This window comes from Lycorma delicatula, chromosome 4 (assembly GCF_047948215.1).
Source record: "Lycorma delicatula isolate Av1 chromosome 4, ASM4794821v1, whole genome shotgun sequence".
NCBI classification, from domain to species: domain Eukaryota; kingdom Metazoa; phylum Arthropoda; class Insecta; order Hemiptera; family Fulgoridae; genus Lycorma; species Lycorma delicatula.
The window spans coordinates 49,582,623-49,609,473 of record NC_134458.1 but is presented as its reverse complement, the minus strand read 5'-3'; the positions used below and the strand labels follow the sequence as shown (position 1 = coordinate 49,609,473).

Below are 26,851 nucleotides of genomic sequence, written 5' to 3'. Positions count from 1 at the left end.
TCTTTTTGAAAGCTGATTTTGTCTACCACAGAAACTCAAGCGGAAAACATTTTTGAAAGTATATGTTTGGAGCGTAGCTTTATATGAAAGTGAAACTTGGACGATCGGAGTACCTGAGAAGAAAAGATTAGAAGCTTTTGAAATGTGGTGCTACAGGAGAATATTAAAAATCATATGGGTGGATAAAGTGACAAATGAAGAGGTGTTGCAGCAAATTGATGAAGAAAGAAGCATTTGGAAAAATATAATTAAAAGAAGAAACAAACTTATAGGTCACATATTAAGGCATCCTGGAGTTAATATTGGAGGGACAGGTAGAAGGGAAAGATTGTGCAGACAGGCAACATTTGGAATATGTAAAACAGATTGTTAGGGATGTAGGATGTAGGATGTAGGGGGTATACCGAAATGAAACGACTAGCATTAGATGGGGAATCTTGGAGAGATGCATCAAGCCAGTCAAATGACTGAAGACAAAAAAGATTTTAAAAACAATTTCACAAAATTCAGGACTATGTATTAAGCCAAAAAAGTTTTATTAAAAAAAAATTTATCATATTAACCTTCTTAACCTTCTATCCCTTGCCTTTCCCACTATGTCCAGTCCATCATAAAGTTCCCTTATTTCTTGGTAGTGCTTAAAACCCCCACGTATCTCCCTCTCCAGTTGATCCAAATAAACTTCTCAGAATTTGGTTTTTGAATGTTATGAGCTTTTTCTCTACACCTTTATTTAAATTCCATGTTTTGGCTCCATATAATAAGATTAATCTGATAACTCTTCTGTATATTTTTTGTTTTGCTCTACATGAATGCAGTTTTGATGACATCGTTTTGTTTCTGTCATACAGGCTTCTATTTTCTGCATTTAACTGGTTCTGAATTTCATTTTCTTCCAAGTTCTGTAAGCTGATTACTGTTCCCAAATATCTGAATGTTCCTACTTGCTCAAATTTGTGGTCTAGGACTGAGATTCCAAGAATCATTAATCAAACTAAAATGTACCAATTTTTTCTTACCATTGATTTTCAGCCCAACAACCTGTATTTCTCTAATTAGTACTTTTGTTATTTCTTCTATTTTCTTTCTACTATCTGCAAGTATCACTACATCAACTGCAAAAGCAAGCACAACTATTTTGGAACTTATTTTTTTCCAAGATTAATCTTCTGGATTTCTTTAAGCGCAATATTGAAAACAGCGGTGAGGAGTCATCTCCCTCTCTTACTCCCATGTTTACTTCAAAGGTTGGTGAATATTCAATTCCACTTTTACTTTACACTTGGCATCACTCACTTAAAGCTGCTGGCTTGATTAGCTTTCTTGGTATTCCAAAGCCATCCACTTTTTTCCCATATTCTATCTCTCTAGTGGCTGTCATAAGCTTTATAGAAATTGACAAACATGCCATAGTATCCTTTCCCAATACTTGCCTATGGCTTCTTTCAGAATGAATATTTGGTCTGTTGTAGATCTTTCTTTTTGAAATCCAGCCTGATGATCTTCTATAATATTTTCTGTATGGATTTCAAGTCTTCCTTAAATTATTCTTGACAAAATTTTATATGTTGTGTTGAGAAGTGATAACCCCAATAGTTGTTAGAGTCCCGCTTGTCCCTTTTTTGAGCAGAGGTACAATTATGGCCTTTTTCCATTCTCTGGATGTCTCCTCCTTTTCCCAGGCTTGTAGTATCAGCATATGTATTGTGTTGATAACCCTTTCCCTCCAGCCTTCAAAGTTTCTGCACTAAAACCATCTTCTCCTGGAGCCTTGTTATTTTTCATTCTTTAACTGTTTCTTCTATTTCTTCCAAACTTGGTTCTTCTACTTTTTGTTGGACATGCTGGTACACCTGAGCCTGCTGTCCTGCTACAGCATCAGATTTTACATTCAACAGATGCTGAAAGTAATTTCTGCACACTTCCAGAACATGAGATTTCTGTATGACAATCTGCCCATTTTCTTAACACCACTACTTGTTAGGTATGAACCCCTTTCTAAAAAATCTTACATTTCTGTAGAACTTGTTTGGGTTTTCTGCATAATCTGCTTCTGCTCTTTCCAACAGACTATCTACATACTGCCTTTTTTTTTTCTCCCTGAGAATTTTGGTTACCTCAATGCTCAGCTGGTTATACTGTTCTCTACTTTCTTCAGAATTTTCTTTTGACAGTCTCCTTTCTTTTATCTAGTCAGGTTAGCAAATGAAGCGAGCATATGTTAAGTTTGGTTAGATTATATTTATAATTTTATTTATTTATTTTCTTATTTCAATAGAGCATTTCGTGCTGCCATCTAAGAACTAACTACAGCGGTAGATTACATTAATACCTATTACATTAGTACCGTTATTTTTTTACAAGGTGGGTTGTTGGCCCAACACTCAACCTCCACCTGTAGGACCGAGGTATCTCTCTTTGGCCTATCACACTTGACCTACCCAGCACGAGTGACTCTACCAGGAGTGTAAGCTCCAGCCAGTATAGCTCTCAGGATCCTGTAGGCACATATGACCCCTCATTGTGACAAGATGGAGATACCATTGAGGAGGTATGATCATTAAATACCAAAGCAAAATAATTTATATATATACATACAATAATATAAAAATTTACTAAAATTGTTTATTACACATGTAAACACACAATCACATTCATTATTTCTATTAACAAATCATAATACCATCAGCATTAGCTTGTGTATCAATAAGATCTTCAACACCATCTTCATTAACACTTGCTGCAGTGCGATGGCCACTTAATGAACTTCCAGATAAAGATCCTCTATCTGATTCAGAGTACCAATCACGAGATGCTGCCAAAGAAAACTGTGAATCCCGCCAGCTGTGTAAATGAAAAGAATGTCTTTGAAATAAAAATCAAATTATGAACACATACAATATAATTTACAAAGATTTGACGAAGTCTAATAGAAATGTAGTTCTAGATAAAGTTTTTAGTATTTTGGAGGTCATACATGATAAAAATTACAAATGAAATTTTAAGTAATAATGACTACTTTCAAAAGAAATATTGTATTACTAACAAAGCCCCAATAAATACATGAAATGTTCAAATTCATGCCTAACATAACACAATCTCCTACTAATTTTAATGTTTTAGCTTTATGCTAACTAATTTTCAAACATCATAAAGTTATCTTTTTCTTCTCATGTGATGAACAAAAGTAATCAGCAGCAGTAATGATATGGAAACTTGCAACAGATTACTTATAGCTTGAATACTCCATACAAACATGTAGTGGTCACAATCTTTTTTAAACTACTTCAATCAAATAAAAAAAGATTCCCAGTTTCATCATTATATGTCAACATTTTAATAATAATTAAATAATTTATTTCAATAATAATAATTTTAATGTTTTGAGATCGGCTAGATCAAACAAGCAAAAAATTTTATAAATATTTTTAAACTTATCTACAAGTTTTAGCCATAATATTTTTGCCAAGGTTCATCTAGATTATTAAGATTTCATGAAAAAATAAAAATTACTGACCCAATAATTCAACATATAACCACAAGTATCCTAAAAATGGCAAAACCAGTTTTAATGAGACTTTCTGTGAATTGCAGAATGGGAAAACTTAATGATTAAACAACTGAGATGTTCAATGACACGGTATATGACAGTGAACCTAAATATAACAGGAATTGCATTGTGGCAGGTAAGGTCGTTTTCATGCTTCTGCCACTGTAAATGTATTTTATGTAATGGGGAGTACATTGAAAGTGACTGAATTTTCAAAATGTAAAAATAAATATACAATTTTTAAAAAACAATTCCCATTATTTTTTGGCACCCCCTCATATACACTGGCATTTAGTAAGGATTTTTGAACAAAAGCCTACACTAAACATAGCTTAGGCACTAACGCTTTTCTCTGCTTACAAAATCTAACTGTAAACATAAACGCCACGTAAATTAAGTGTTAAGAGTTAGCAATGGTCTAAGTATAATTGTAAATTAAAATTTAAAAAGAAGGTTTAATAATGTTCTGTATTATGATCTCTGCATTATTGAAACAATCATAACTATCAAAATACTTTTCCTATTATTAAAAATAGTTTTTCTTATATATTTTCAGTATATCATATCATACCTATATAGGATGTTTGGGTACTGAAGCAAAAGATCATTATCTGTAGATTGCAGCTGCATATCACCATTGAAATTTCGAAGATGTTGATAGGAACTACCAGATTCTGAACTTTGTCTACGTAAACAAGAATTTAAACTTCCCATTTCTGAGCCTTCATTCATATCCCACTTGCTTATTCTACTACAGAGAGAAAGCTTTCCTGGAATAGACGAAATTATTAGCTTTAAATAAATATACAAGAATACTGGATAAAAAGATTAACAAAAAACAAAGCTTCTAAATATGATAAAAGAATAGCACAAACATATGGAACAGCTATGATCAGGACAAAACATACCTCAGTACAGAAATACAAAAGAATATATTGATATTAGTACATATATATATATATTTATTTATTATTGCAGACGGCAATTGCTGACGTTCACGGTGCATTCCGTCCTTTTATATGGGGCTGAAGTGTGGGCCCAGGCATCACCTGGAGTCGAAAGAAACCAGAAGCGGCTCGCGCAGGTGCAACGCACCCCAACCTTGCGAGTTGCTTCCGCTTATTGGACGGTTTCCGAGCCTATATTTACAGTACTTTGCAGTACTGGTGGTCGCCGGCGTCATACCCATTGCTCTTTTGGCAAGGGAGCACCAGGCGACCTACAGGTGGCGACGGGCAGGCGAAGACTGGGAGACCATCACCAACGAGGAACGAGCTCGCACGTTTCTCGCATGGCAAGAGACCTGGGACCATGAGAAAAGAGGACAATGGACCGCAAGGCTTATCCCTCTGGTCAGACCGGGGACGGCGCGGCAGCATGGAGAGGTGGAGTACTACATAACCTAGTTTTTAACGTATCACGGGTTCTTCCGCACTTACCTCCATGCCGTAGGGAAAGCGCCGTCCCTCGACTGCCTTTATTGCCCCGGTGTACGGGACGACGCCGAGTACACCTTTTTCAAAAGTGCTTGGTGGGCGGCAGGTCGAGGGACACTAGAGACAGATCTCGGAGCACTGAGCCCCCATGACGTGATTGTGATGATGCTCCATAACCTGAGCAGCTGGGATAGTATGGCCTGATTCTTCGGCAGCATTCTCAGGACCAAGAAGGGTGACCTGAATAGTCCTGAAAATTAGGTAGTGGCTTCTCAGGGTGGTATAGTTGGACTCAGCCGGAAGTAATGTGTTAAACAGTTCCGGGTTGAGTCCTGGTAGAAAGAGGGGTGGTTTTAGTCGGTAGCCTGCTGATGGTAATTGGATGATACCATTAGTGGGAGCCCAAAACTCCATGCATAAATGCATTTCTACCTCCCTCCACAAAAAAAAATTATTATTTTATTATTTAAACAAAATTTTTAAAGTTTTAATAACAAGCCAACTTTATTTATACCTAAAAAACTTTTTAATTTTTACCAATTGCTATAGTGGCCAAACTCAGTAAGATTACTTCTATTGTTCTGTACTGCAATTATTTTTTGTGGTTTTCTCATTTTATAGTAGCCCTAGTCTGCAGTAAAATTTAATTCTAGATATGAAATTTAATAGTGCTAATCTTGTACTGGTATTGTTTGTCTATAAACTTTTATAGTTACAAGCATATAATTATTCAGCATAAAAACTTAATCAATATGTAAAAAAAATCACACTATACTTGTATCTAAAAGATAGATCAAAATAAGGTATAAATTTGAAAAAAAATATATTACCAAATAGGGAAGGTCAAGTTTTTTTTATACATTTATAATATTGTATTTATAGAAAAATGTATAAAAGTACTCAATAAGATTTATTAAACACAATGTCAATGCCTTTGTACTGAGAATATTCTTTTACCTATCATCATTCTAGGAATTCCATTATTCAGGTAGGGGTGGACCCTGACTCATAAACAGGTATATAGAATTAAGTGTGTGATGGACAGTGTCCACTATGTACCCAGAAAATACATTAATTCAAATATAATTTTTTTCATTTACCAGCTTTATCATCATCACTATGAATCATCATGCTTGTCGAATCACTAACAGAAATCACATCTGATGAACCTGTGCCAACAATTTTCCTGTCACTACTGATAAGTCTTGAACTCCCACTAAAAATAACAAAACTTAACATAATATCAAGTAAAGTATATTATATTACAATATAATATAACAATGACATAATGCAAACTAAAAAATTTAATTTAAAACTGGAACCACTTATTGAATGACAAAAAGTTATATTTAACCTAGATGAAAATAAAGTTGTGTTATATTGTAAATTCTAGAAACAGTTCAGTACATTTTCAATAATTATATTCATATATAAACAGATTTATAAATGTAAATTAATTACAAAAATGACACTCATGTATTTTGATAACAAATTTATATAATTGTTCATTAATAAAATTAGAAGAAAATCATATTTAAGAGCTGAGATAAAGATGCCTTACTACAGTAAGACCCTAACCCCTCCATTTCTGACAAATATGTTTTCTTAAATGGGGGTTTCAAAACAAGCAAAATTTTAAATGAAAATTTTCAAGCAAGATTTGGAAATGTCCAGATATATGGCTAAACATGAGGTCTGGTAAATATAGAAAAAGGTTGAAGATAAAGAAAATTTTTCTGCTTTATAGAAAAATATAATTTACTTTTTTTTAAACAAACATTTACTTTCCAACAGATAAAAACACAAATTCATAATACAAAAATATAATTCTCAGCAGAGCTACACATAGGGATTAATATCCCTATGATATTAAAATGAGTAGTGTTTATTTGTTAAAAAAAGATTACTGAAAATAAATATTGAAGTCAACAGAATATACTGAAATAATTAATTAGCACAAATTTATTCATCTGACCATAGAATAATTCTATGTTTTACTGTAGCATCAATTTATCTGCATCATTATTATTATAACTACTTTTTAAATCTTCAGTGTTTTTTTTCAAAAAATGTCTGTATTCAAAATTAAGGTATTCATTTGGATTCCATTATGCTCATACACTCTTCAGGTTAGCATACTTTTCTTTCAGACATAGATCCTTGCTGTTGTAAATAATCTGGGGTTCAATAGTCTTATAACCATGAACAAGTTTCACAAAAACATTTGGAATTACTACCAAAATTTATGTGGGCGAGTAGTTACCAACACTGCACAAAAAATATTCTTCTTTGGTTACAGAACAAGAGCAGTCTTTTACGATTTTGAGGACATACCCATGTTCAGACTGAGACTAAAACCTACCAAAGCAGAAGTGTGCAATGAGCTCACCTTCACTTTGTATAAAGATAAACAAAATCTCATCTTGTCCCACTGAACAGCTGATTACCATTTATTAATAAAATAGCCTGCTACACATTTTTAACATAAATCAATAGCTATCAACTAGCTCACCAAAAACAATTTTAGTTTCTAATCATCAATTCTTCAGTGGACTGATTTATTAACTAGAAAATTCTTCAGATCAGTGGCTTCCTAAAATAATAACATTTATTTTAAATGTTTATTGAAATAATTTATTTCTCAAAGTTAAGAAAACTTGAGCTGGACAAATTTCACTACCAGTATTCTTAAATTGCATAGAGCATTTCTTTTTGTCTTTAGGATAGTTAATTAATGTTTTATTATTGAAAGTGTGTATAATAACGTTTGATTTAGTTTCAGAACTGTCTTGAATGCATTATTAACAGCAACATACTTTCCTAATCAGACACTTTACCTCATTGTACAAAATATTAATTATCGTCACTCATGGTTTATTTATAATCCAGTTTAGACACAACCACTCATAAATATTTTATTCATTATCTTATTGGCAACTTTCAAATTCTTTTAGAAAGTACAACCTTCATTTCAAAACAGGTTGCAGCTTTATGAATTTATGTATGAGTTTGCTGCTTTCTTCCTATGTTTATTATAGTCAATCTGATCCCTCAGTTAGAAGACAATGAATGATCACCATTACTGCAAGTATGTGTAATACACACACGCTCAATCAGTTAGAAAAGCTAGTAGAATAATTATATAAAAACCAATAAATATAATTCTACATTGACCAGGATTCACCGATAACCTTATATGAGTTCATATGATAATATTTTTGAATGCCAAGTGTGGTTTTTGCATTGTAACAACATACTGGATCATAAGCAGTTTTTAAAATTTTATGTTATCACTAGTACATCCAGGAAAATTTTTTTATTATATACTTAACTATCTTTGTATAAAAATCAGATTTAAGAAACTTTTATCTAAAATTCTGGCTCAATTTCATCAATTTGGAATTCCTAGATCAGTTATCATAAATAAAGAGGTCAACATCATTTGACCCCAATCCATATGGTTAAAAATCAGTCAAAATTTCACAACTAGATTAAATATGATGTACAGGATGGTGAAGGTGACAAGACTCAAATTAAGTATAAGATTTAAGCTGTGTGATTGATAGTTTTATTGTCTGACTTAAGAACAATACTGAGCAGTGAGATGGAGCAAACTGGGGTCAGGCAACTTAGCAGTAGAAAGTGGGATTTTTAAACCAAAGTTTTGCAGTATGACTGTCTTAAAAAGAAAGGTAGGATTTGTAATCATCAGACACAGAAAAATGCTGTTTTCAATAATCTGTGTTGAGTTATATTTTCATGCTGCAGAAGAACTTTGTGTTGCATTGGTATTGTTTGGCCTCCATCTAAGAGTGTTGGAACATCCCAGTACTGACCAACATAGTCTTAAACCCTCTGTCTGGTTATAGTATCATAAAAAAATGGACTTTGATCTATATATATGTAATTTTGTTCTGAAGAGACAGATCACAAAAAATCAGTAGGCTTGAGTAAAGTAATATTTTTATTAATTTATACTCAATGTGTATGTTGTTATTTATTTATTCACAATCACAACTATAGGTTAACATCCAATTATACCTACGTTTGAGATCCAATGTATTTTGGTTTTGGTTTTTTGAACTTCATAGCATTTGAAAAATAAGTTTGAATTTTTTTTTTTTGGATAAGTTATACTGGAGTTACTATATGTAAACTCATTCATTTTGTTTAATGATTATCTTTCTAAAAATAAATTTCTTTTAGGTGGTTTAATTTTGGTGAAAGAATGCACAAATGTAATGTTGCAAATAAAAATTATCAGGACATTATGGTTGAATAATAATCCTGGGAATAATTTTGTTAGCATGATCCGGTTTAATTAAACATACATGTTTTTCAAACTGAGATGCTGTATCGTTATTATGAGATCTTCTGAACATAGTTGCAATAAAATAATCTTTATTCAAAGTTACAGTAATTCATTAATGGACTCTAAAACAGAAGGAACAGTAGAAGGTTCATTATGATACCTTCTATTTGAACCTAATAACATAAAGGACAGAATTTTACTCCACTTTCAACCATAGAAATCAGCTTGAATTATTTCTGAGGTATAGATCATTTCTCTCTAAAGAAGGATTAAAATAATTTAAGTGAACTTAATTGAATTAACTCATCATGCTCAGTGATTAATGACAGAACTAACATGTGTAAAATTACAGGTAGCGTAAGCTTGTTTGATTGAAGCATTACAAACTTATTTATGTAGTAAGTACATTATTTCTGTTAGTGATATACATTTGTAATACAGTTTTTTAAGGTCAGTTTGTTTTTTACGTTCAGAAATATTGTTAAACTGTTTCTTTTATTTCAGATTTATTGTGTACGCAACTTTTATACAACGTATCATTTTTCAAAGTCATTTCTATAGATCATAAGTAAATAAATGGAGACAAGTTTAGAACACAATTTTTTTCCCAGCTTATCAAATCACACATTGAAAAATATAACAAGTTGTACATGGGTGATTCCTATAATAACATAATAATTTATAGTACTTCTAGTACAGGAAAACATATTTGAAAATCAAAATTTTGTAACATAACGCAATCGTACATGTATGAACAAGAATATGAAATCAAGGAAAAGCAGTCTGCTGTATTGCCTGCCATCTGCTCATTACAGCCCTTAAGAAAAGGTAAAGTTGAGTTTTCGCCTTTTTTTACAGACAAAAAAAATCCCAGAGAGCGCTGTTAAATATTAATGGAGAGAGAAAGTAGTCTCACAAATTTGCTGTTTCCCCTCATGTTTAAAATAACATGCTGAATTTATCACTTATTTATGATATATTTAGTTAAATTATAAAATAATATCTTTTGTAATTTGTTAATATAAATGAAAAAAACACATTAAAAGTACAAAAATAAACAGAAATAATTATCATTTTACCCGTCTTATTGATAATCAATTCAGACAAGTGGAAGCATATGTCTAGGTGTTTAAAAAGTGAGTCATGATCTTTACTCATGATATTTAGTCATTTTTTCTTGGATGTTTGTTATTCAAGAATCATAGCTCATTTTCTATGACAGACTGGTTTTCAAAAGTGAAAAAATTCATTGCTGACAAAACAACTTATCTTATGTGTATATATTCAAGCACTTCTATTATTTAACAGTATTTTTTTATAACTGTGCAGAGAGTTCAGTGCTTTTAGCTAAATCAGTACATTGTTTTATTTCCAGCAATTAAGTGACTCATCAAATCTTTACACATACAAATAAAAAAGTATTTTCTTAAGTAAAACAATAAAGCTGACAATCACACAGTTTAAATCTTATACTTAATTTGAATCTTGTCACTTTCACTATCCTGTACAATATATTTAATCTAGTTGTGAAATTTGGACTGATTTTTAACCATATGGTTGGATCAAATGATGTTGACCTGTTTATTCATGATAACTAATCTAGGAATTCCAAATTGATGAAATTAAGCAAGAATTTTGGATAAAAAGTTTAACTTTTAGAGTTAGTCCCACTAGAGTCAGTCAGTCTCTCTCCGACCATCGTCTCTCTCAGTCTCTCTCTGATCATCGTCTCTCTCTGACCATCATTCGAAGAATCATTAGTGCGTCTTACAATTGATTTTTATACAAAGATAGTTAAGTATATAATAAAGATTTTTTTCCTGAATGTACTGTTGATAACATAAATAAAATTTTGAAAGCTGCTTGATGATCCAGCATGTTACAATGCAAAAAGTACTTGGCATTCAAAAATATTATCATATGAACTCATATAAGGTTACTTATTGGTGAATCCCCTGGTCAATGTACAATTATATTTACTGGTTTTTATATAATTATTTCATTAGCTTTTATAACTGATTAAACATATGTATGTATTACACATACTTACAGTAATGGTGATCACTCTTCTAATTGAAGGATCACGTTAATTATAATCAATCTGTGAAACCACTTTGTAAAAGTGATTTTTGAGGAAGGAGTAAATTTTATAAAAAGCTGACTCCTCTCTTCAGCATCATCACACATAATTCTTTGACATCTGACATATTATTTTAAAATATGTACAAGGCACAAAGTAGATACATTTATTAGTGTTCATGAGTAAACAAATATTCTTAATTATAAGTGATTACAATGTAGACATTATTACAGTGAAGTTGTCTCACCTTGAGACAAAAAATAAAATTATATGAAATGTAATTTCACTAGTTTATTCAATTAGAATTTTTTTTACAATGTTTAAAGAAGCCCAATTTATAGTATGTGAGAATGTATGTTGTATTATTTTTGTATGCAATCTGTCTGTTGTGTCTGTGAATGCAGCATTGACTTTATATATTCATTAATAATTTCATCTTTCCCACTAAAATACGTCATGTAAATGGCTGAAGTTGTAATAAATAAATAAAAGAGTAACATACTGTGAACGATTTAAAAATCCATCTCCAACAAACAAAATTGAAGTACTGAATGAAATCTTTTTCACAAAAAGATGAGGCTTATTCTCATCTACGTGTATATACAGATTTAAAAAACTCTTTCAACGAATACTGAAAATCCACCCATTGTTTACCAACAATCCTGCTGCATTCCAAGAAAGATAGTATTTGAAAAGGGATTTCACGATGTTCAATCATGGGGCCCATATTTAGAGAAAATGTTATAAATGTATAAAATTACTCTGAAAATTCAATATTCATTTACTGGCAAACTCAAAATGAATGAAATAATGAATGGCTATCTTCAACAAAATAGTACTATCTGAAGATGTGTTTGGTGATCACAAAATCAGATTCTACTGTCCCCTGACTTTTCTTCTGAAGAGCAGCAAAAGGAACTGCATATAAAGACCAGTCAAAAAATATAAAACACCCATCAACTCCTCTCACATTGCCCCATTACACAGAAGACATTGATGTGTTCAACAGCAAGTCCAGAACTGAATTATGCCTCGAACATAAGAAGTAACACTTTCAGCACTCAATGTAAAAGTAAATTTTCCTTTAGTATTGTTTTATTTTAAAATAATATCACTAAAAAAAATGTAACGGTATATTCTTTCTGTATATGCTAATTTATTATATTATTTTAGATGACTTTTCAATATAATGTATGTATAATACAAAGTATGTTGTATATTTTGTGTTGTTCAATAAATTCATATCTGATTTTTTCATGCTTCCAATTGACAAATTGTGCTAAAATTTACAAATGTACTGTTCATAAGAAATTATAATTTCATTAAGTGATTTTTCTCAGAAGAAAGAGTCTGGTTTCAGAGTCTCATAACCATTTTTTAAAGATCTGGCAGTTTTCCAGTAAATTTGGTTGCTATCACTGGATTTAATTTTATATACTCATATATAAACACATGAGTAATTTATTTGTTTTATTTATTAGGTGTAGTAACAAGAAATTTATGACTGAATTATATTTATATACAAATAAGTAATTATTTTTATTATTTTGTACATATATGTATGTTTCTCGAGAAAAGCTTTTGAAACTATCTTGTCCACTTCTTTCTTCAGTGGTGTTGCAGGTAGTGTGCTGTTGTTAATGGACATTAACAATATTTTTAAATGTGTAGGAACTCATTAAGTATTTAGTGTGACAGTATATTTTATTTATGATGTATATATTTGTTTTACAACCTGTTTTTGACAAGTTTGGAGTGGTTTTTTTTTTATTTCATTCAATTCAAGCATTTAAATTCATGCCTTTTACATGCTACATGTGCAATATGCATACCATGTTAATATCTTTATATGTGTATCCAGATTTTATGAAATAAACTTGTACAGATTTATTCATTTGTGTCTAGTTCTAGTATATCTTCTTTGCATCTGTATGTGAATGTGTACTCAATTTGCCCAATTTAATATTTAATATGAAGCTTAATGTGTGTACTACTAGTTCATTACTTTGTAATGAGTTTTGTTAGTTATACAATTTTGAATATTTTTTTGTAGTTTTAAAAGTGACAAAGTATGCTTTTTTTCTAAAGAATGTTGATAATTTTATAAGAATATTGGTTGATTAGAGGTGAAATTACATATATTTTATGTATAGATGTGTTTCAGTTTTTTATTTACATTTTATATAACATGATATTTATAAATATGGTATATAGAAATTCATGTGTAAAAATGTTTTGTATTTCACTGAGTTCTTCATCATAGTTATCAGCTGACATGGATGTATATTATAGGTGATTATATATATATATATATATATACACATGTTAAAAAATATATAATGTTAATAAAGTTGCGTTCTTGTGTCATGCAGTATGATATTAGATGTGTTTTAGGTAAGCATATTACCTGTGGTAAGGTTTTCTATAAATTTTGAAATAGTGTATATCGTCTACTCGTACTCTGGATGTGGTAGCATGTGAAACTTAGTAACTATTGTATTCATATTCAGCAGAAAACTGTAATTTGGAGTGTATTTATTGATAAATGTGAGGAATCCATGACATTGCCTTATCTGCAACACCAATGATAAAGAAACTATACAGCAACACTGGAAAGATCTACCAGAACCATACTTCATGTATTTAGTTTTTATGTTTGCTGTATTTATTTATTTGATTTTGTGTTTATTTTATTTTAATGTTTACATGTAATTTATTTTTTATAGTATCTTGTTCATAATCTTTCCTTTAATCTGACAACAATCAGTAACAAATATTTTTGCTAAGTGGGATACCTAATGAAAATAAAGCCAACAATTTATTTAACAATCACTTTTATCAGCCATGTTTCATAATATTCATCATTAATAGATATAATGGAAAATACACAGCTGTATTTTATATACCATTACACTCGGATTAAAAACAACAAAATTATTCTGAAGTATAAAACCATCGCAAAGCTCAACTGGGTTATTCACAAAAAATAATATATAAATAAAATGCAAACTAAACATATTATTTTTCAAAATAATACAATCTCAAATCTCTTTCACATATACTCATTCATACACTACGCAAATCCAATACAATCAAACATACTCAAAGGCAAATAAGAAATTCCTTATTGTAAAAAAACAATCTAAAATTTACATTTCTTAATTCTATCACATATCAATTTACTTCATGACAGGGTAACACATAGAATTAGTAATTACCTTCCTGTGTGGAAGTATTGATAGGTCAATGTCAGACCAGACCAGTTAAATTTTAACACTATCAGCTTCTCTCAATATTTTCTCCTGTTCACTATTCCGTTTTCTGTTCTAATAAATTATACATCCTGGTCTGGCAAGCTAGCGATGTGAAAAGCTACAGACAACAACCAGGGATATAAAAAGCATATACACTCACTACACAAACAACAAAATCACTCTAAAACAACAGAACTTTATGGACTCCAATAGAACAAAGTAAACGAAATATTCAGACACTTCCAGGCTATTACTCAAATAAATTAGTCAGTTTACTGTAATATTTGGCTATTTCCATTTAAAGGTACCATCATCATGATAATGCATTCACCAGTAAACTAAATAATAAGTGTAAAGAAGTATAAATTCATGTAATAAATGAATTTATAACACTTCATATAATTTATCACTAATTATCAACTGCAATAGGCCTTTTCATTTTTTTTTCAAACAACATAACAATAAATGAACAAAACAATTTAAAGAAAAATGATTTATTTTATATTGCAATATTATACAACTCACCATCAAAATTAATATGACAATTCATGTTTCAAAAGATCCTTGTTTTAAACAATGAACAAACTGATTTAGTTTTACTGAAATATTAACAATCATTTTAAAATATAATTATTAGTTCTTTGCATAAACAAGATAACATATTACCATTCAAATTACTGGACAATTCAATCATTTAACAAAACAAAATTAAACTGTAAATAAAATAAAATTTTAATATCAATTAAAATGAACTATTTAGTGATAAAGCACAAAAAAAGGTAAAGTAGGATATACATCAATCAATACGACACAGTATCATCTGACATCTGATATCAGTATCATCTAAGATCTTATTGAAATTCAAATGCCAAATTTCAAACAATAATTTAAATGTATCCATTATGTGAAAGTATGAAATCAGTATGATCACGAGAATAAATAATGACTGCAATATGAAAGTAAGAATTTTGTGGTAACTTTAATAGACTATAAAACTCATATCTGATTTAACCCATGTGGGAATTTAAAGAAGGTTGAGGAGAACAACATAAAATGATTATTTTAAAGTCACATGCAGAAGAAATAGGAGATAGCATGGAATAATAGTGACACAATCTCAATGTTAAAATGGTACCTAGAAATGGCATGAACAATTTCTTAGTCAAGTTAATGTGTTAAGATAACTAAATCCAGTTTTCAAGTTATATTAAGATGTTATTTTTAGAATGAAAAGAGTACTTAATATAACTTTAATTAAGCAACCAACTGGACTGATTACATAGATAACTGAATCTAATTTTTGGATCAGCCACATCATTTTGAGACGTGAATGGGAGAGGGATTAAGTTGACCAGAAAAAAAGCTTCACTGAGAATTAGATTTCAACAGATTTTATTATAAAACTATTAAGAACAAAAACATTATGATTAATAAAAATTAAATTTTATTAAATTATTATGATTAATTAAATTTTTTAAAAATAACCTTCTAAGGACATGCCTCGATTTATTTGATTGGAAAATTCTCATTTATTTGAATTTATTATATAACCATTCATAATTTAAACATATAAAGTACCTAGAAAATTTAATATGACAAACGTATTGATGTACGTACAAGATTAATCCCTGCACTTTTTAGTTATCCTTACTTTTGTAACATTAATGTATGTTAACACATTCTTTTACAGTTTTGTTATATACATTCATAATAATAATTATGTTGTGCTTCAAATAAGTTTATAACTGGAATAGTATTACCTAACACCATTTAGGGATAAACATCGAAGAATTTTTTTGGTGTTTATGAGGTGAAAAATTGGTGATTAATATGGATGGGCATGAATAATCAAAACTACAGTAAAAACTTCATAGAGAATTAAGAGGGCCGGCCTCCATGTTACGAGTGGTAGCATCTCAGTCTTTCATCCAGAGGTCCCGGGTTCAAATCCCAGCCATGCATGGCATTTTTACACACTATAAATCATCCATCTCATCCTCTGAAGCAATACCTAACGGTGGACCCAGAGGTTAAAAAAAAGAGAATTAAGAGGAAAAGGAAAACTGATGTTGTGGATTCTGTCTATACTTAACATCATGCCTGCTTAACACATACAGCAAGACAATTTGATGAGATACTACACTGATAAAGAAGTAGAGAAAAAAGAGACAGAAAAATATTGTTTGATGAAGAGGAGGGTGAGGATGGCTTCCGAATGGAAAAATATAAATTCACGTTGTGGAGTTTCAGAACAATATATTTCTCTATCTAAGTCAACTACAGAGAGAAGAGTTACAGAAAAACATTTCAATAGCTGATGTACTATTTTTTATGTTTTTACTTTCAACGGAACCAATAATGTAACTTGGTTTTGAAAAATTTAAATACACAGTTTGCTGGGATAAGTCCAGTTATAGATAAGTGTAATCTGTTAGTCACAATCTGCGTGTTTTCTACAAAATGAGAAACTGTCAGAGTTTTGTAGAGGTGAAACTTGAAAAGCATACATACTGATAACTGATGGATAACAGAGGTTGGAGTGAATGCTTCCCTTATGACCTTAATGAATTAAAAATCTCATAGCAATCTCTCATTTTGGGAACCTTCTGCTATATTTATTAGATACAATCAGCTGTTCTACAAAATCATTGCCAACATTGGCTCACATTCTACTAATAATTTCATACATTCATGATAAAATACTGGATGTATGTCATATTATTTTTATCACCATAAACTATGTAATTTGCACTTAAAATATGTTTCTGTAATTATGCAATTAAATATTTTGACTTTACAACTGTACCCTGCAGTACATTAAAACTAATATAAATTACACCAATAAAAAACACTTAACACATTTAGAATTATGAAACAGAAATCAGTCCACTGATGTCTATTTAAAAAAAACCATAACTTTTGATTAATTTAATAGTTCTATAAGGTACATTTTTCTAGAACCTCTAAGTACAATCTTTTTGCAGGTATAAATCTGCCATGATACCAGAAGCTGATCATTTACATAAAATAATGCATTAATATATTTACTATCAACCTCATATATTATTGTGAATTACAATGTTCAATATAGTACTCAATAAATATGCTACTACACTACTGTGTTAAGGTATACAAGTATACAAATTTCTTAAAAATTAGCATTTATTTTCTTAATTGGACTAGGATTAAGATGTCAATGACATAATTTTATAGAAAAATAATATGTATCATAATTTATTATAATAAGCGTCATTTATCACATTACACACACGTTAATATTAGAATATCTGTGAGCTAAGCCAGAACACAGTCGGTTCAATCATTAAATTGAAATTTTCAAATTCTAAAAAAAATTTAAGTAGAAACAATATCTTCTTAGTTCAAACAATATCTACACCACCAGTTTGTATCATTAATCATTTTACAATTCTAGGAAATAACAAAAAATATAATTTCAGTTATTACCCTGATGTTGAACACAATCATATTATGATAGGAACAAGCTATTAAAAAATCTCACTCTGGGTCATTTCAAAAGGTATACATATACAATTTTTTAAATAAATGCCCAATATTGTAATTAGAACACACCACAGGCAGTAGAAAGAAATTTTATTTTAATTAATAAAACAAGATTGTAATTTACACACGAACCCTAATATTGATTTAGCAACCAATTTAGGCTCCCTCCAAGTTTTAGAACTAGTATTGTGGAAGTTATTAGAAAAATATGCTTTGCAAATATGCTACCAAGTTTAAAATAAGAATGGAAATGTTACAGTTTAAATACCGGAATCCCTTGGAATAAGTTAATTTAGTGTAGAACTGTAATAATTATAAATTTATAGAAACAGTTATCAGACAGGTAGATTAATATTATGAAGAGTTATGGTAAGCAGTATAACATAGAGTCTTCTGCAAAAGCTTATGGAGCATCTTATCCACAACTCATATGTGATCAAAAATTATGCTGATGGTTTATCAAAGGAGGAATTCTTGGGATCTGCCTGGAAAAAAGTTAGAGATGCAAAATGTGACAGTAAGAATGAAATTACATTCCAAATGTTATCTATCAAAACATAAGAAAAACAGTTCTAAAAAATAATAGAAATAATAGTGAGAACAAAAATATTTTATCTATATTAGTGATTCTATTGATCAAAGTCTAATAAAGCCCACTTCTCTGATAACAATTTAATCTATAGCATCGGATTAAAAATAATAAAACCAGAATCATCTAATTTTAGTATCTATGTCAAATTTTATTGCTACTTAATTTTAATCTAATTTATTTATTTACTACTGCACTAGTTCAGTTACAATAAACACACATTTTTAGTTGCACATAATATAATATAGTAAAATAATTAATTACTGCTTTCATCTTCCTTTTAGTTATTAGATTCACCACTGGTCCCAGTGGTTAACTGTATCTTGTATTCTACAGTAATTTAACAAAACTTATCAGACATTAATTATACTGTTAATAAACCAAATCACCAAACAGAAATCAGTAAATAATTACTATTGATAATATAGGTTACTTTATAATACATTCAATTCATAAATAATGTTTAATTACTGCGTTCCATCGGTTTTTAAAGAAATAATTTTTATTAATCTTATATGACTTTATTTATTCTGTATCTCATTTTATCTCAAATTATAGTAAAGCTTCATTTGTTCAATCTTCTCTCATTTTTGTTTGCATTGCTAAACACAAATATAAATATACAAATAATGAAATTTTTTTATAAAATTCACATAAATTTAATAAAAAAATATAATCTTTTATGAATTAAAAGAAAAAAAACCTGTTTTTTTTAGCAGAGAATTTTTCAGCTTAGAAATTACTAACAAAAGGACTATTTTTATATGTATATAATTAGTTACAGATAAAATATGTATACATAATAATGGAAGTCATAAACAAAATAGAATTTAAAGCCAATTAGAAATAAGATTTTTACACAAATAAAATAAAAATTTTATTAAATGAGTAAAGTAATAAGTACAATTCTGATCCTAAAATGGTATTAGTAGGTGTTGGAAACAACGGAAAAATCTCTTTTCTAAGCAGAATTGAACAGAACTCATTGGTACTACCATAAAATAATTTTTAATCAGACGTATTAATTGCAGTCACTATCAAATAGTGAACATTGGATACAATAAAAGTAAAATATATTGATTAAAACTGAAATTAATTATTACGATTTAACACAAACAGAATGGTTTATGAACAATAATATGTTTTATTTTTACATTTATAAATGTGATAAATTATCGAAACGATCACCTAATTGCAGATGATATTTAATAGAATGATAAATATTTATTTCTATCTTAAAAACTTTTTATTTTAAAATTAGAATAAATTGCAGTTTCCAATATGTAAAATAATTAAGTTTTTTCAATCAAGAGTAATTGTGACATTGTAATAGTTTTCACGCAAAATGGATATTAGTTCATTTGGTGTAGGAGAAGCTGGCAGTTTTTACTCATTTGAATTCACCTATACAAACAGCTAATGAGTACCTTTCTCCAGATCAGTATTAATCTATTTTACATTGAAACAAACGTATCTTGATGTGAAAATACCAAACAGTTTTAGGATCTATTCCCTGACCAATATGAGACTTTCTAGGAATATACTGATAGTAAGATATCAAGGGTTTTTTTTTAATAAGGTAATTGGTATACAATCACAAATAGATATATTGAAATGTACTACTAAGTATTTATTTTTATTATGTCTCGTTATTTAGAAGTATTAAAAATATTTTAGCAAAAAAAAAATTATTTGTACTGTATAAACTGGTGTAATAAAATCTACAAAAACTGTAACACCAAACAAAATTAAAAATAATTCTAAATGGTTATTTTCACAAAAAATATTTTTCTTACAACAAATAATATAAAGCCAAACAAACTTTTTTTGATATTTTTTCAGTGTGATATATTATACAAAGGTGAAATTAACACTTTTATTCATGTAAGGTAATCCAAAATAAACTTCATTGTACTCTAATGGTGATAAAATGGTTTGAGCTTCAGCAATCCAAATAGTATGACAATCAACAAAAAGTGAAGAATGTAAAATGAATAGCGTTAATTTAAATGACTTTCAACATAGACTAAAATGGGAATTGCATGGATTCTCAACCATGTTACAACAAAAAACCTAAAAACAGTTAATAACTGGCACTACATTACATATTTATCAACTTTGGGTAACCACTCACTGCAAACAATCTTATGCTTACTGAATTCTGAAGTTTTAAATCCCATCTGATAGCTGTGATTGTTTTAAAAACAACTTACTTTCTAAATACATTGAGACCTACTTCCAAAAAAAATGTTTGTTACTAATATGCAGCTCCTATGACACTGATGATAACAGCACCAGTCAAATAATGTTGAGTAACGTCTCTAACATTTAATCGTTTAATATACTTGATCTGCTTATTTGTTAAGTAGTTTTTTAATTCAAATCTATTTATTTTTTTTTTTTATTTTTTTATTTAATACTGTTTGAGTATGTTATATCGTGTTCATGAATTTTATGTGCTTTGTGAAAAATCTGCAGGTTTTGGTTAAAATACTTACTTAGAAAATGATTTTGCTGTGTGTAGGAAAAAAATCAAAGACATACACATACCATATAAACCTACCCTTGCATCCTCCAACATAACCAATCTTCATTCTAACATACTTGTAAAAGAAACAATCAACACATGATAAGAAAACACGCACAACAGTTACTTCAATAACCATTCAGCGTAACTCCATTTTTTGTAGAAAATCACACAATTAAAACACAAAACTGAAATTGTAATCTTAATAGCAGAACTATTTCACATAAAAATTATGAACACTACACTCAGCCGAGTCTATTAATGGGCTTATCATTTTCTGGAATCCTAGCTGAAACATTATATCAATAGTTTTTAAATTAAACACGTACTGCACAATGAAAAACAAACACATAAAATATTTTACTGACACATTATGTTCCTGATATGAAACTTCTGTACGAAGACAACAAAAAAGAAATGTAAGATTCCTCTTTTAATTAATCAATAAATAAACTGTAATCACCAAATTAATATAGATCTAATTAATCATGAAATTATATTCTGTGTTGTGTTCACAGTAAAATATGAATACAACAATCCATTCAACTTCCTTGAACTCCAAAATATACAACAAGCACTAATTTCTAATAGAAACTTCACTACAACTGAGACTAATCTATAACACATCAAATCACTCCAGAATATTAAAAACAAAACATGCACTTTTTTGTATATACATTGGATGGCCAAATATACTCACCATTATCAACAGATAACTGTGATAAAAAACTTAACACAAATATCTATAATATGTTAATGGTTACACATCCACACTTGTAAGCAAAATATTACATAAAATACAGAACATTAAAAACATGAGTTACAGAAAATGCTTGTAGACAATCTAATAAATACTAACAAATGAAATAATTCAGAAATATGCAAATTAGACTGCAATGACTGCATAAAATACTAGTATAGTATACTAAGTATACTTTACTTTATGGATACAAATTCACCCACAGATATAAAGAACACAACTATCCCTAAATATAACAGAATCAACCTTTACAAATCACCTTATGAAAGCAGAACACACACAAAAATTTATTAATATAAAATAAAATTTGTATTCATAGATTACAAAGACAATGAGATCATTCAAAATATTAAATTTGTATAAAGCAAAATATAAAAAGAAGTACAAAACAGATCAAGTATCCTATTTGACCGTACATTAAACGGGTTTCCAAACCACTCAAGATAGACATCATTAACAACACCTCAACCTGCAACACTACTGATTAAGGAGCTGCATAATAACTCTTAAAGTTCTGGAAGCATATTCTCAGGCATTAAAGCATGATTCTTTTAACTGCATTTTGCCATGTTACAAAAAAGCTTTTAGGTTGTAAGTATTGTCTTTAGTTATAGATAATTTTTTTAATTCCCTTCTTTTTAGAAACTAATCATTTCTTATCATAGTCTTTAAATTTGGTATATAACATGAGATTAATCATAATATTTTACTGATTTCTATCGTTTTTAAACTAATAAATAAAAAGAATTATTATTTATTGCAAGTAAATATAGAACATGAGACCATTAGAAAAAATTACATGTTAAAAATAATGCAAGTTTAAATTAAAAACACAAAGACACAGTGGTGAATCGTAGTAAAGCCCAACTCATTTATATTACCAAATTATCTGGATCAGTTTCCTGTTTCTGAATACAGGTTTTTCATTTTGTTTAAATTGATTGAAAAAATTAATAGCATTTTCTCTTTTCTTATAATGATAAAAACTGATGAAGTAATTTAAAGGGGAAGACGTATTTTTATTCAGCAACAACCACATTAAATTACTGAATGTTCATTATTGTATGTGTACATAAAGTTAACAATAATGATAGATAAATGGATTTTACAAATGAATCCTATAAGATGATGACAACAAAGATACTAACTTATTTAAAGAAATACCAGACAACATATTAACTGAATTAATGACTATTAAATATTTATTTATCTATACTTTACAATCCATAAATATATTTAACTAAAAAAGAAAAAAATTAGGAAATTTTAAAAATAATCAAATTCATACACAATAATTTTACTATACTTTTTTAGTTACTAGTTTTGTTTTACTTTTATTAATCTTAGAGAACAAATTATTTTAAATTAATATATTCATGTTTCACTTTTTCTGTTTGCTTTAATATATGCCATTCATGACAATTAATAACAACAAACAGATCAAAAGAACACATGTTTAACCTACAATTTAGAATAGTTCTTTTTAAGTCAACATTCATTAAACACAAAACAGTTGATAAAAGTACCTTTTACCAATCCATAAATACAAACAATAGTTGAATTATTGCTTAAAAATTTGAACAATGTTGGGTAACTAAACTATAATTAATGATATTTCTAAAATTTAATCTGATCACTTTCAGTTCCATATATGATGATAAATAGGTTAATACTGCACATATCTGCAGTGCATACATATACACACTACATCACTCACTAAAATTAATTATAAAATATAACATGAACAATAACAATATTTCAACGATAAACAGGTAGTAATTTCAGATAAATATTTGAGCAATAGGATACTGCCTTTTGAGTCGGCCACCAATGTTGCTGCTTACAAACTAGTCACCTCCTTTATAAGGATACTTAGCTACATTTTGCTTGAGCTTCTATCAAAAATCAATTAATTATTATCAGCCTGATCTCCTACCTACATAACATGACTCATTTACATTTCATTTTTTAAAAAAAAACTATTAAAATGGTTTTTATATTTACATCTTTGTTGTATTACAACAATTAATCTTTGTTGTATTTTTCATTGATGTGAATACTATCTGATCTTTACATAACTAAATGCAACTTGAAATCCATGTTGCTTGAAAGATAGTTACTAAAATCTCAGGAGAAAAGATATTCCCTGAGAAAGGAACTGTATAAAATAAAGCTAAGAATTCAACATAATAAATGTTTTATAAATATTATTTTATACATTAGTGTTCGTCAAAACCTACATTTTTATGTAAATTTAATTTTCCTTTTATAACATTACATTTATAGGAAAACTATTATATTATATTTCATGTGTGTATATATATATATATATATATATAAATAACTTAACTTTATTTTTAGTGGAACCAACTCTTATGGTCTTCAGCTACCAAATCTCAAAGCATACAATCAGCTAATCAAAAGGAAACCGTTTTCTACATTGTAAATTTAATGATTTGCAAATAAAAAAATACAATTTATTAAGCATGTTTCATTTTTGTTGGGAAATAGCTGTACTTCACCATTCCTTCAAGTTCTATAATGTTACATCCAGAAATGCTATCCCATCACGTTTTAAGGGAAACAGAAACATTTTTACAATCCTCTTTCATTAATTTTTGCATCATTTTATAAAATAAAATTTGTTATGAAAATAAAATTAATGGTTTTTTAAGAGGCATCAACCTCTATGATCATTAATCATGAGAGAAATTTCAACAGCATGGAGAGAATCTGCATATAGTATTCTTCAAGTTCAGTAACCTACAGGAACTGGTTTATTAAATCTGATCTCAACTATTGGCATATAATTCTCACTTCATAAGCTTCAATCTCCAGGATCACCATTGAGTGAGATGGAGCTTCAACCTCCTTTGAGATCTTTCAGGTGTTGTGGGACCATCAGTTTTTAAGGATATAGTTTACCATCTTAGTCAGCATCTAAGATAGTACTATTAACAATCTTCTTGGAACATTCACCTATTTAAGTTATAGTATATAATTAGATCATCCTTTTCACTATCCACCTGAACAACAACAGATTTAGAACTCAATTGCAGAATAACTGATTTATTATTGAATAATTTAATTAATTACAGTTTGAGACTACTTTCCTTAAATTGAATCAGCATTAGCCAGCCTTAATATTTCTTCTTTCCGATGGGGAGGCCATAACAAAAGAAATAATAGTCAAGTCCACCATACATTGTATAGCTACAATGGATTATTTTTTAAAGTATATAAACATTAAATATAAGGGCAACAGTTTTAATTAATTCCATAATACAGATATAATCAATATTTTAAAAATCATTTCTAAGTAGATTTTCAATGATATAAACACATAACAAGTCTATGAAAACGTACAGTTATGAACACATCCTGTTTAATATCTTATTTAACTCATACAAATAGATTAAAAACACATTCATTTATACTTAATTTCATATATGTATATTACTTCTTGAAACTACCATTTCTTCTTTCAGTTTTTATAAGTATATTAGCATTACTTTTATTACACATTTTTATACACTATATAAATATTTTTTTCTTATAAATATTTTAGAAATATTAAAATTTCACAATATCAAAATTATCTAAAGTTGAGAAAAATATTTGTTTAAAAAATCTTTGGGTAAAATACAAATGAGATAGCTCAATAATTATGCAAACATTTTATATTGAATTTAAAAACAACACAACAATAATGCGTTGAAGATGAAAAATAATGCATTATAATGTATGAGTACTCAATGCTAAAATGTATAAAAATACAATGCATTATTTATTAAAAGCTAACAATATTCACTTCTACTTAAAACCAAACAATACCTAGTAAAACGCCATTAATCCAGACCCAGTTAATCTGTATTTAGCTTAATCCAGAAATCCTACTACGAGAAAATAATATAAAAATACACACCCTTTTTTATCATAGGTTTTTTGAGAGTATAAGTAAGTGTTACTCTCAAAAAAAATACAACCACCCCAAATCAAGAAAAGTACTAGGAAACAATACATCTTCACCACTTACTCCAAAAGTACCTGGTCTATTCAAATTTCCTATTTACTATTTAACTTCGTTACATAAATGTAGAAGACTATAATGTTCAACTAAAAAAATATTTCATAGTTGAAAGCTATTTATACTTTGAAGTTAGCAATCCAAAACCAAAAATAACTCCTCCTTCTAAGAATCATGGATCTTTTTTTTTGTAAATAACTTTACAAAAAATATTAACTTTTAAAAATGCTTAGAACTTACTTGCTTTGATGTGTACATGGCTGAGATTGATAAAAAAATTATACCTGTACTTTCTAAGGATACTCATTCCTCTTCATGAATGAAGGTAGTTCATTCCTCTTCCCTCTTAATATAATGTAAAAAACTTGTATGGGGAAATACTGAAGAGATAGGATATTCTTACCCCTCAGAATGGAAACTACTCAGAAAGAAATCATCACAGAATACAAGAATCATAATATTCTTCTGGCCAGATCATATAACTTCTAAAGTATAAATAAGAATGATAAGCTAGATAAACTAAACTCAAAATGGAAAGGTCAATTATAATATAGGAATTATGGATGTAAAGTAGATAAAAAGGAAAATTTTTGGTCCAGAGTTTATAGAGTAACTGACATAAATCAAACAATAAAAATGAGAAGTAGAATAACAATGAATAAGAAACTAGAATTAGTATGCCCTTTTAGTCTAGAAATAAAATAGAACTGTCAGAAAAATATTTTAGTTAAATAAGATTTACAAGCCCAAAACAATAGTAATTTCGCAGGTTTGAAACCAATTTTATCAATCGG

General features: G+C 28.9%; 1 protein-coding gene across 1 annotated transcript in view; it reads right to left on the bottom strand.

Moving 5' to 3' along the window:
- Window positions 1-26,851, bottom strand: part of Rph (Rabphilin) — a 197,309-nt gene that overhangs the window by 23,049 nt on the left and 147,409 nt on the right. Inside the window, exons 8-10 of the mRNA XM_075361688.1 lie at window positions 6,087-6,202; window positions 4,122-4,320; window positions 2,684-2,844 (exon numbers count right to left, since the gene is read on the bottom strand). Of these exons, the coding sequence (XP_075217803.1) occupies window positions 2,684-2,844; window positions 4,122-4,320; window positions 6,087-6,202 (476 nt within the window). The remainder of the gene's footprint in view (window positions 1-2,683; window positions 2,845-4,121; window positions 4,321-6,086; window positions 6,203-26,851) is intronic.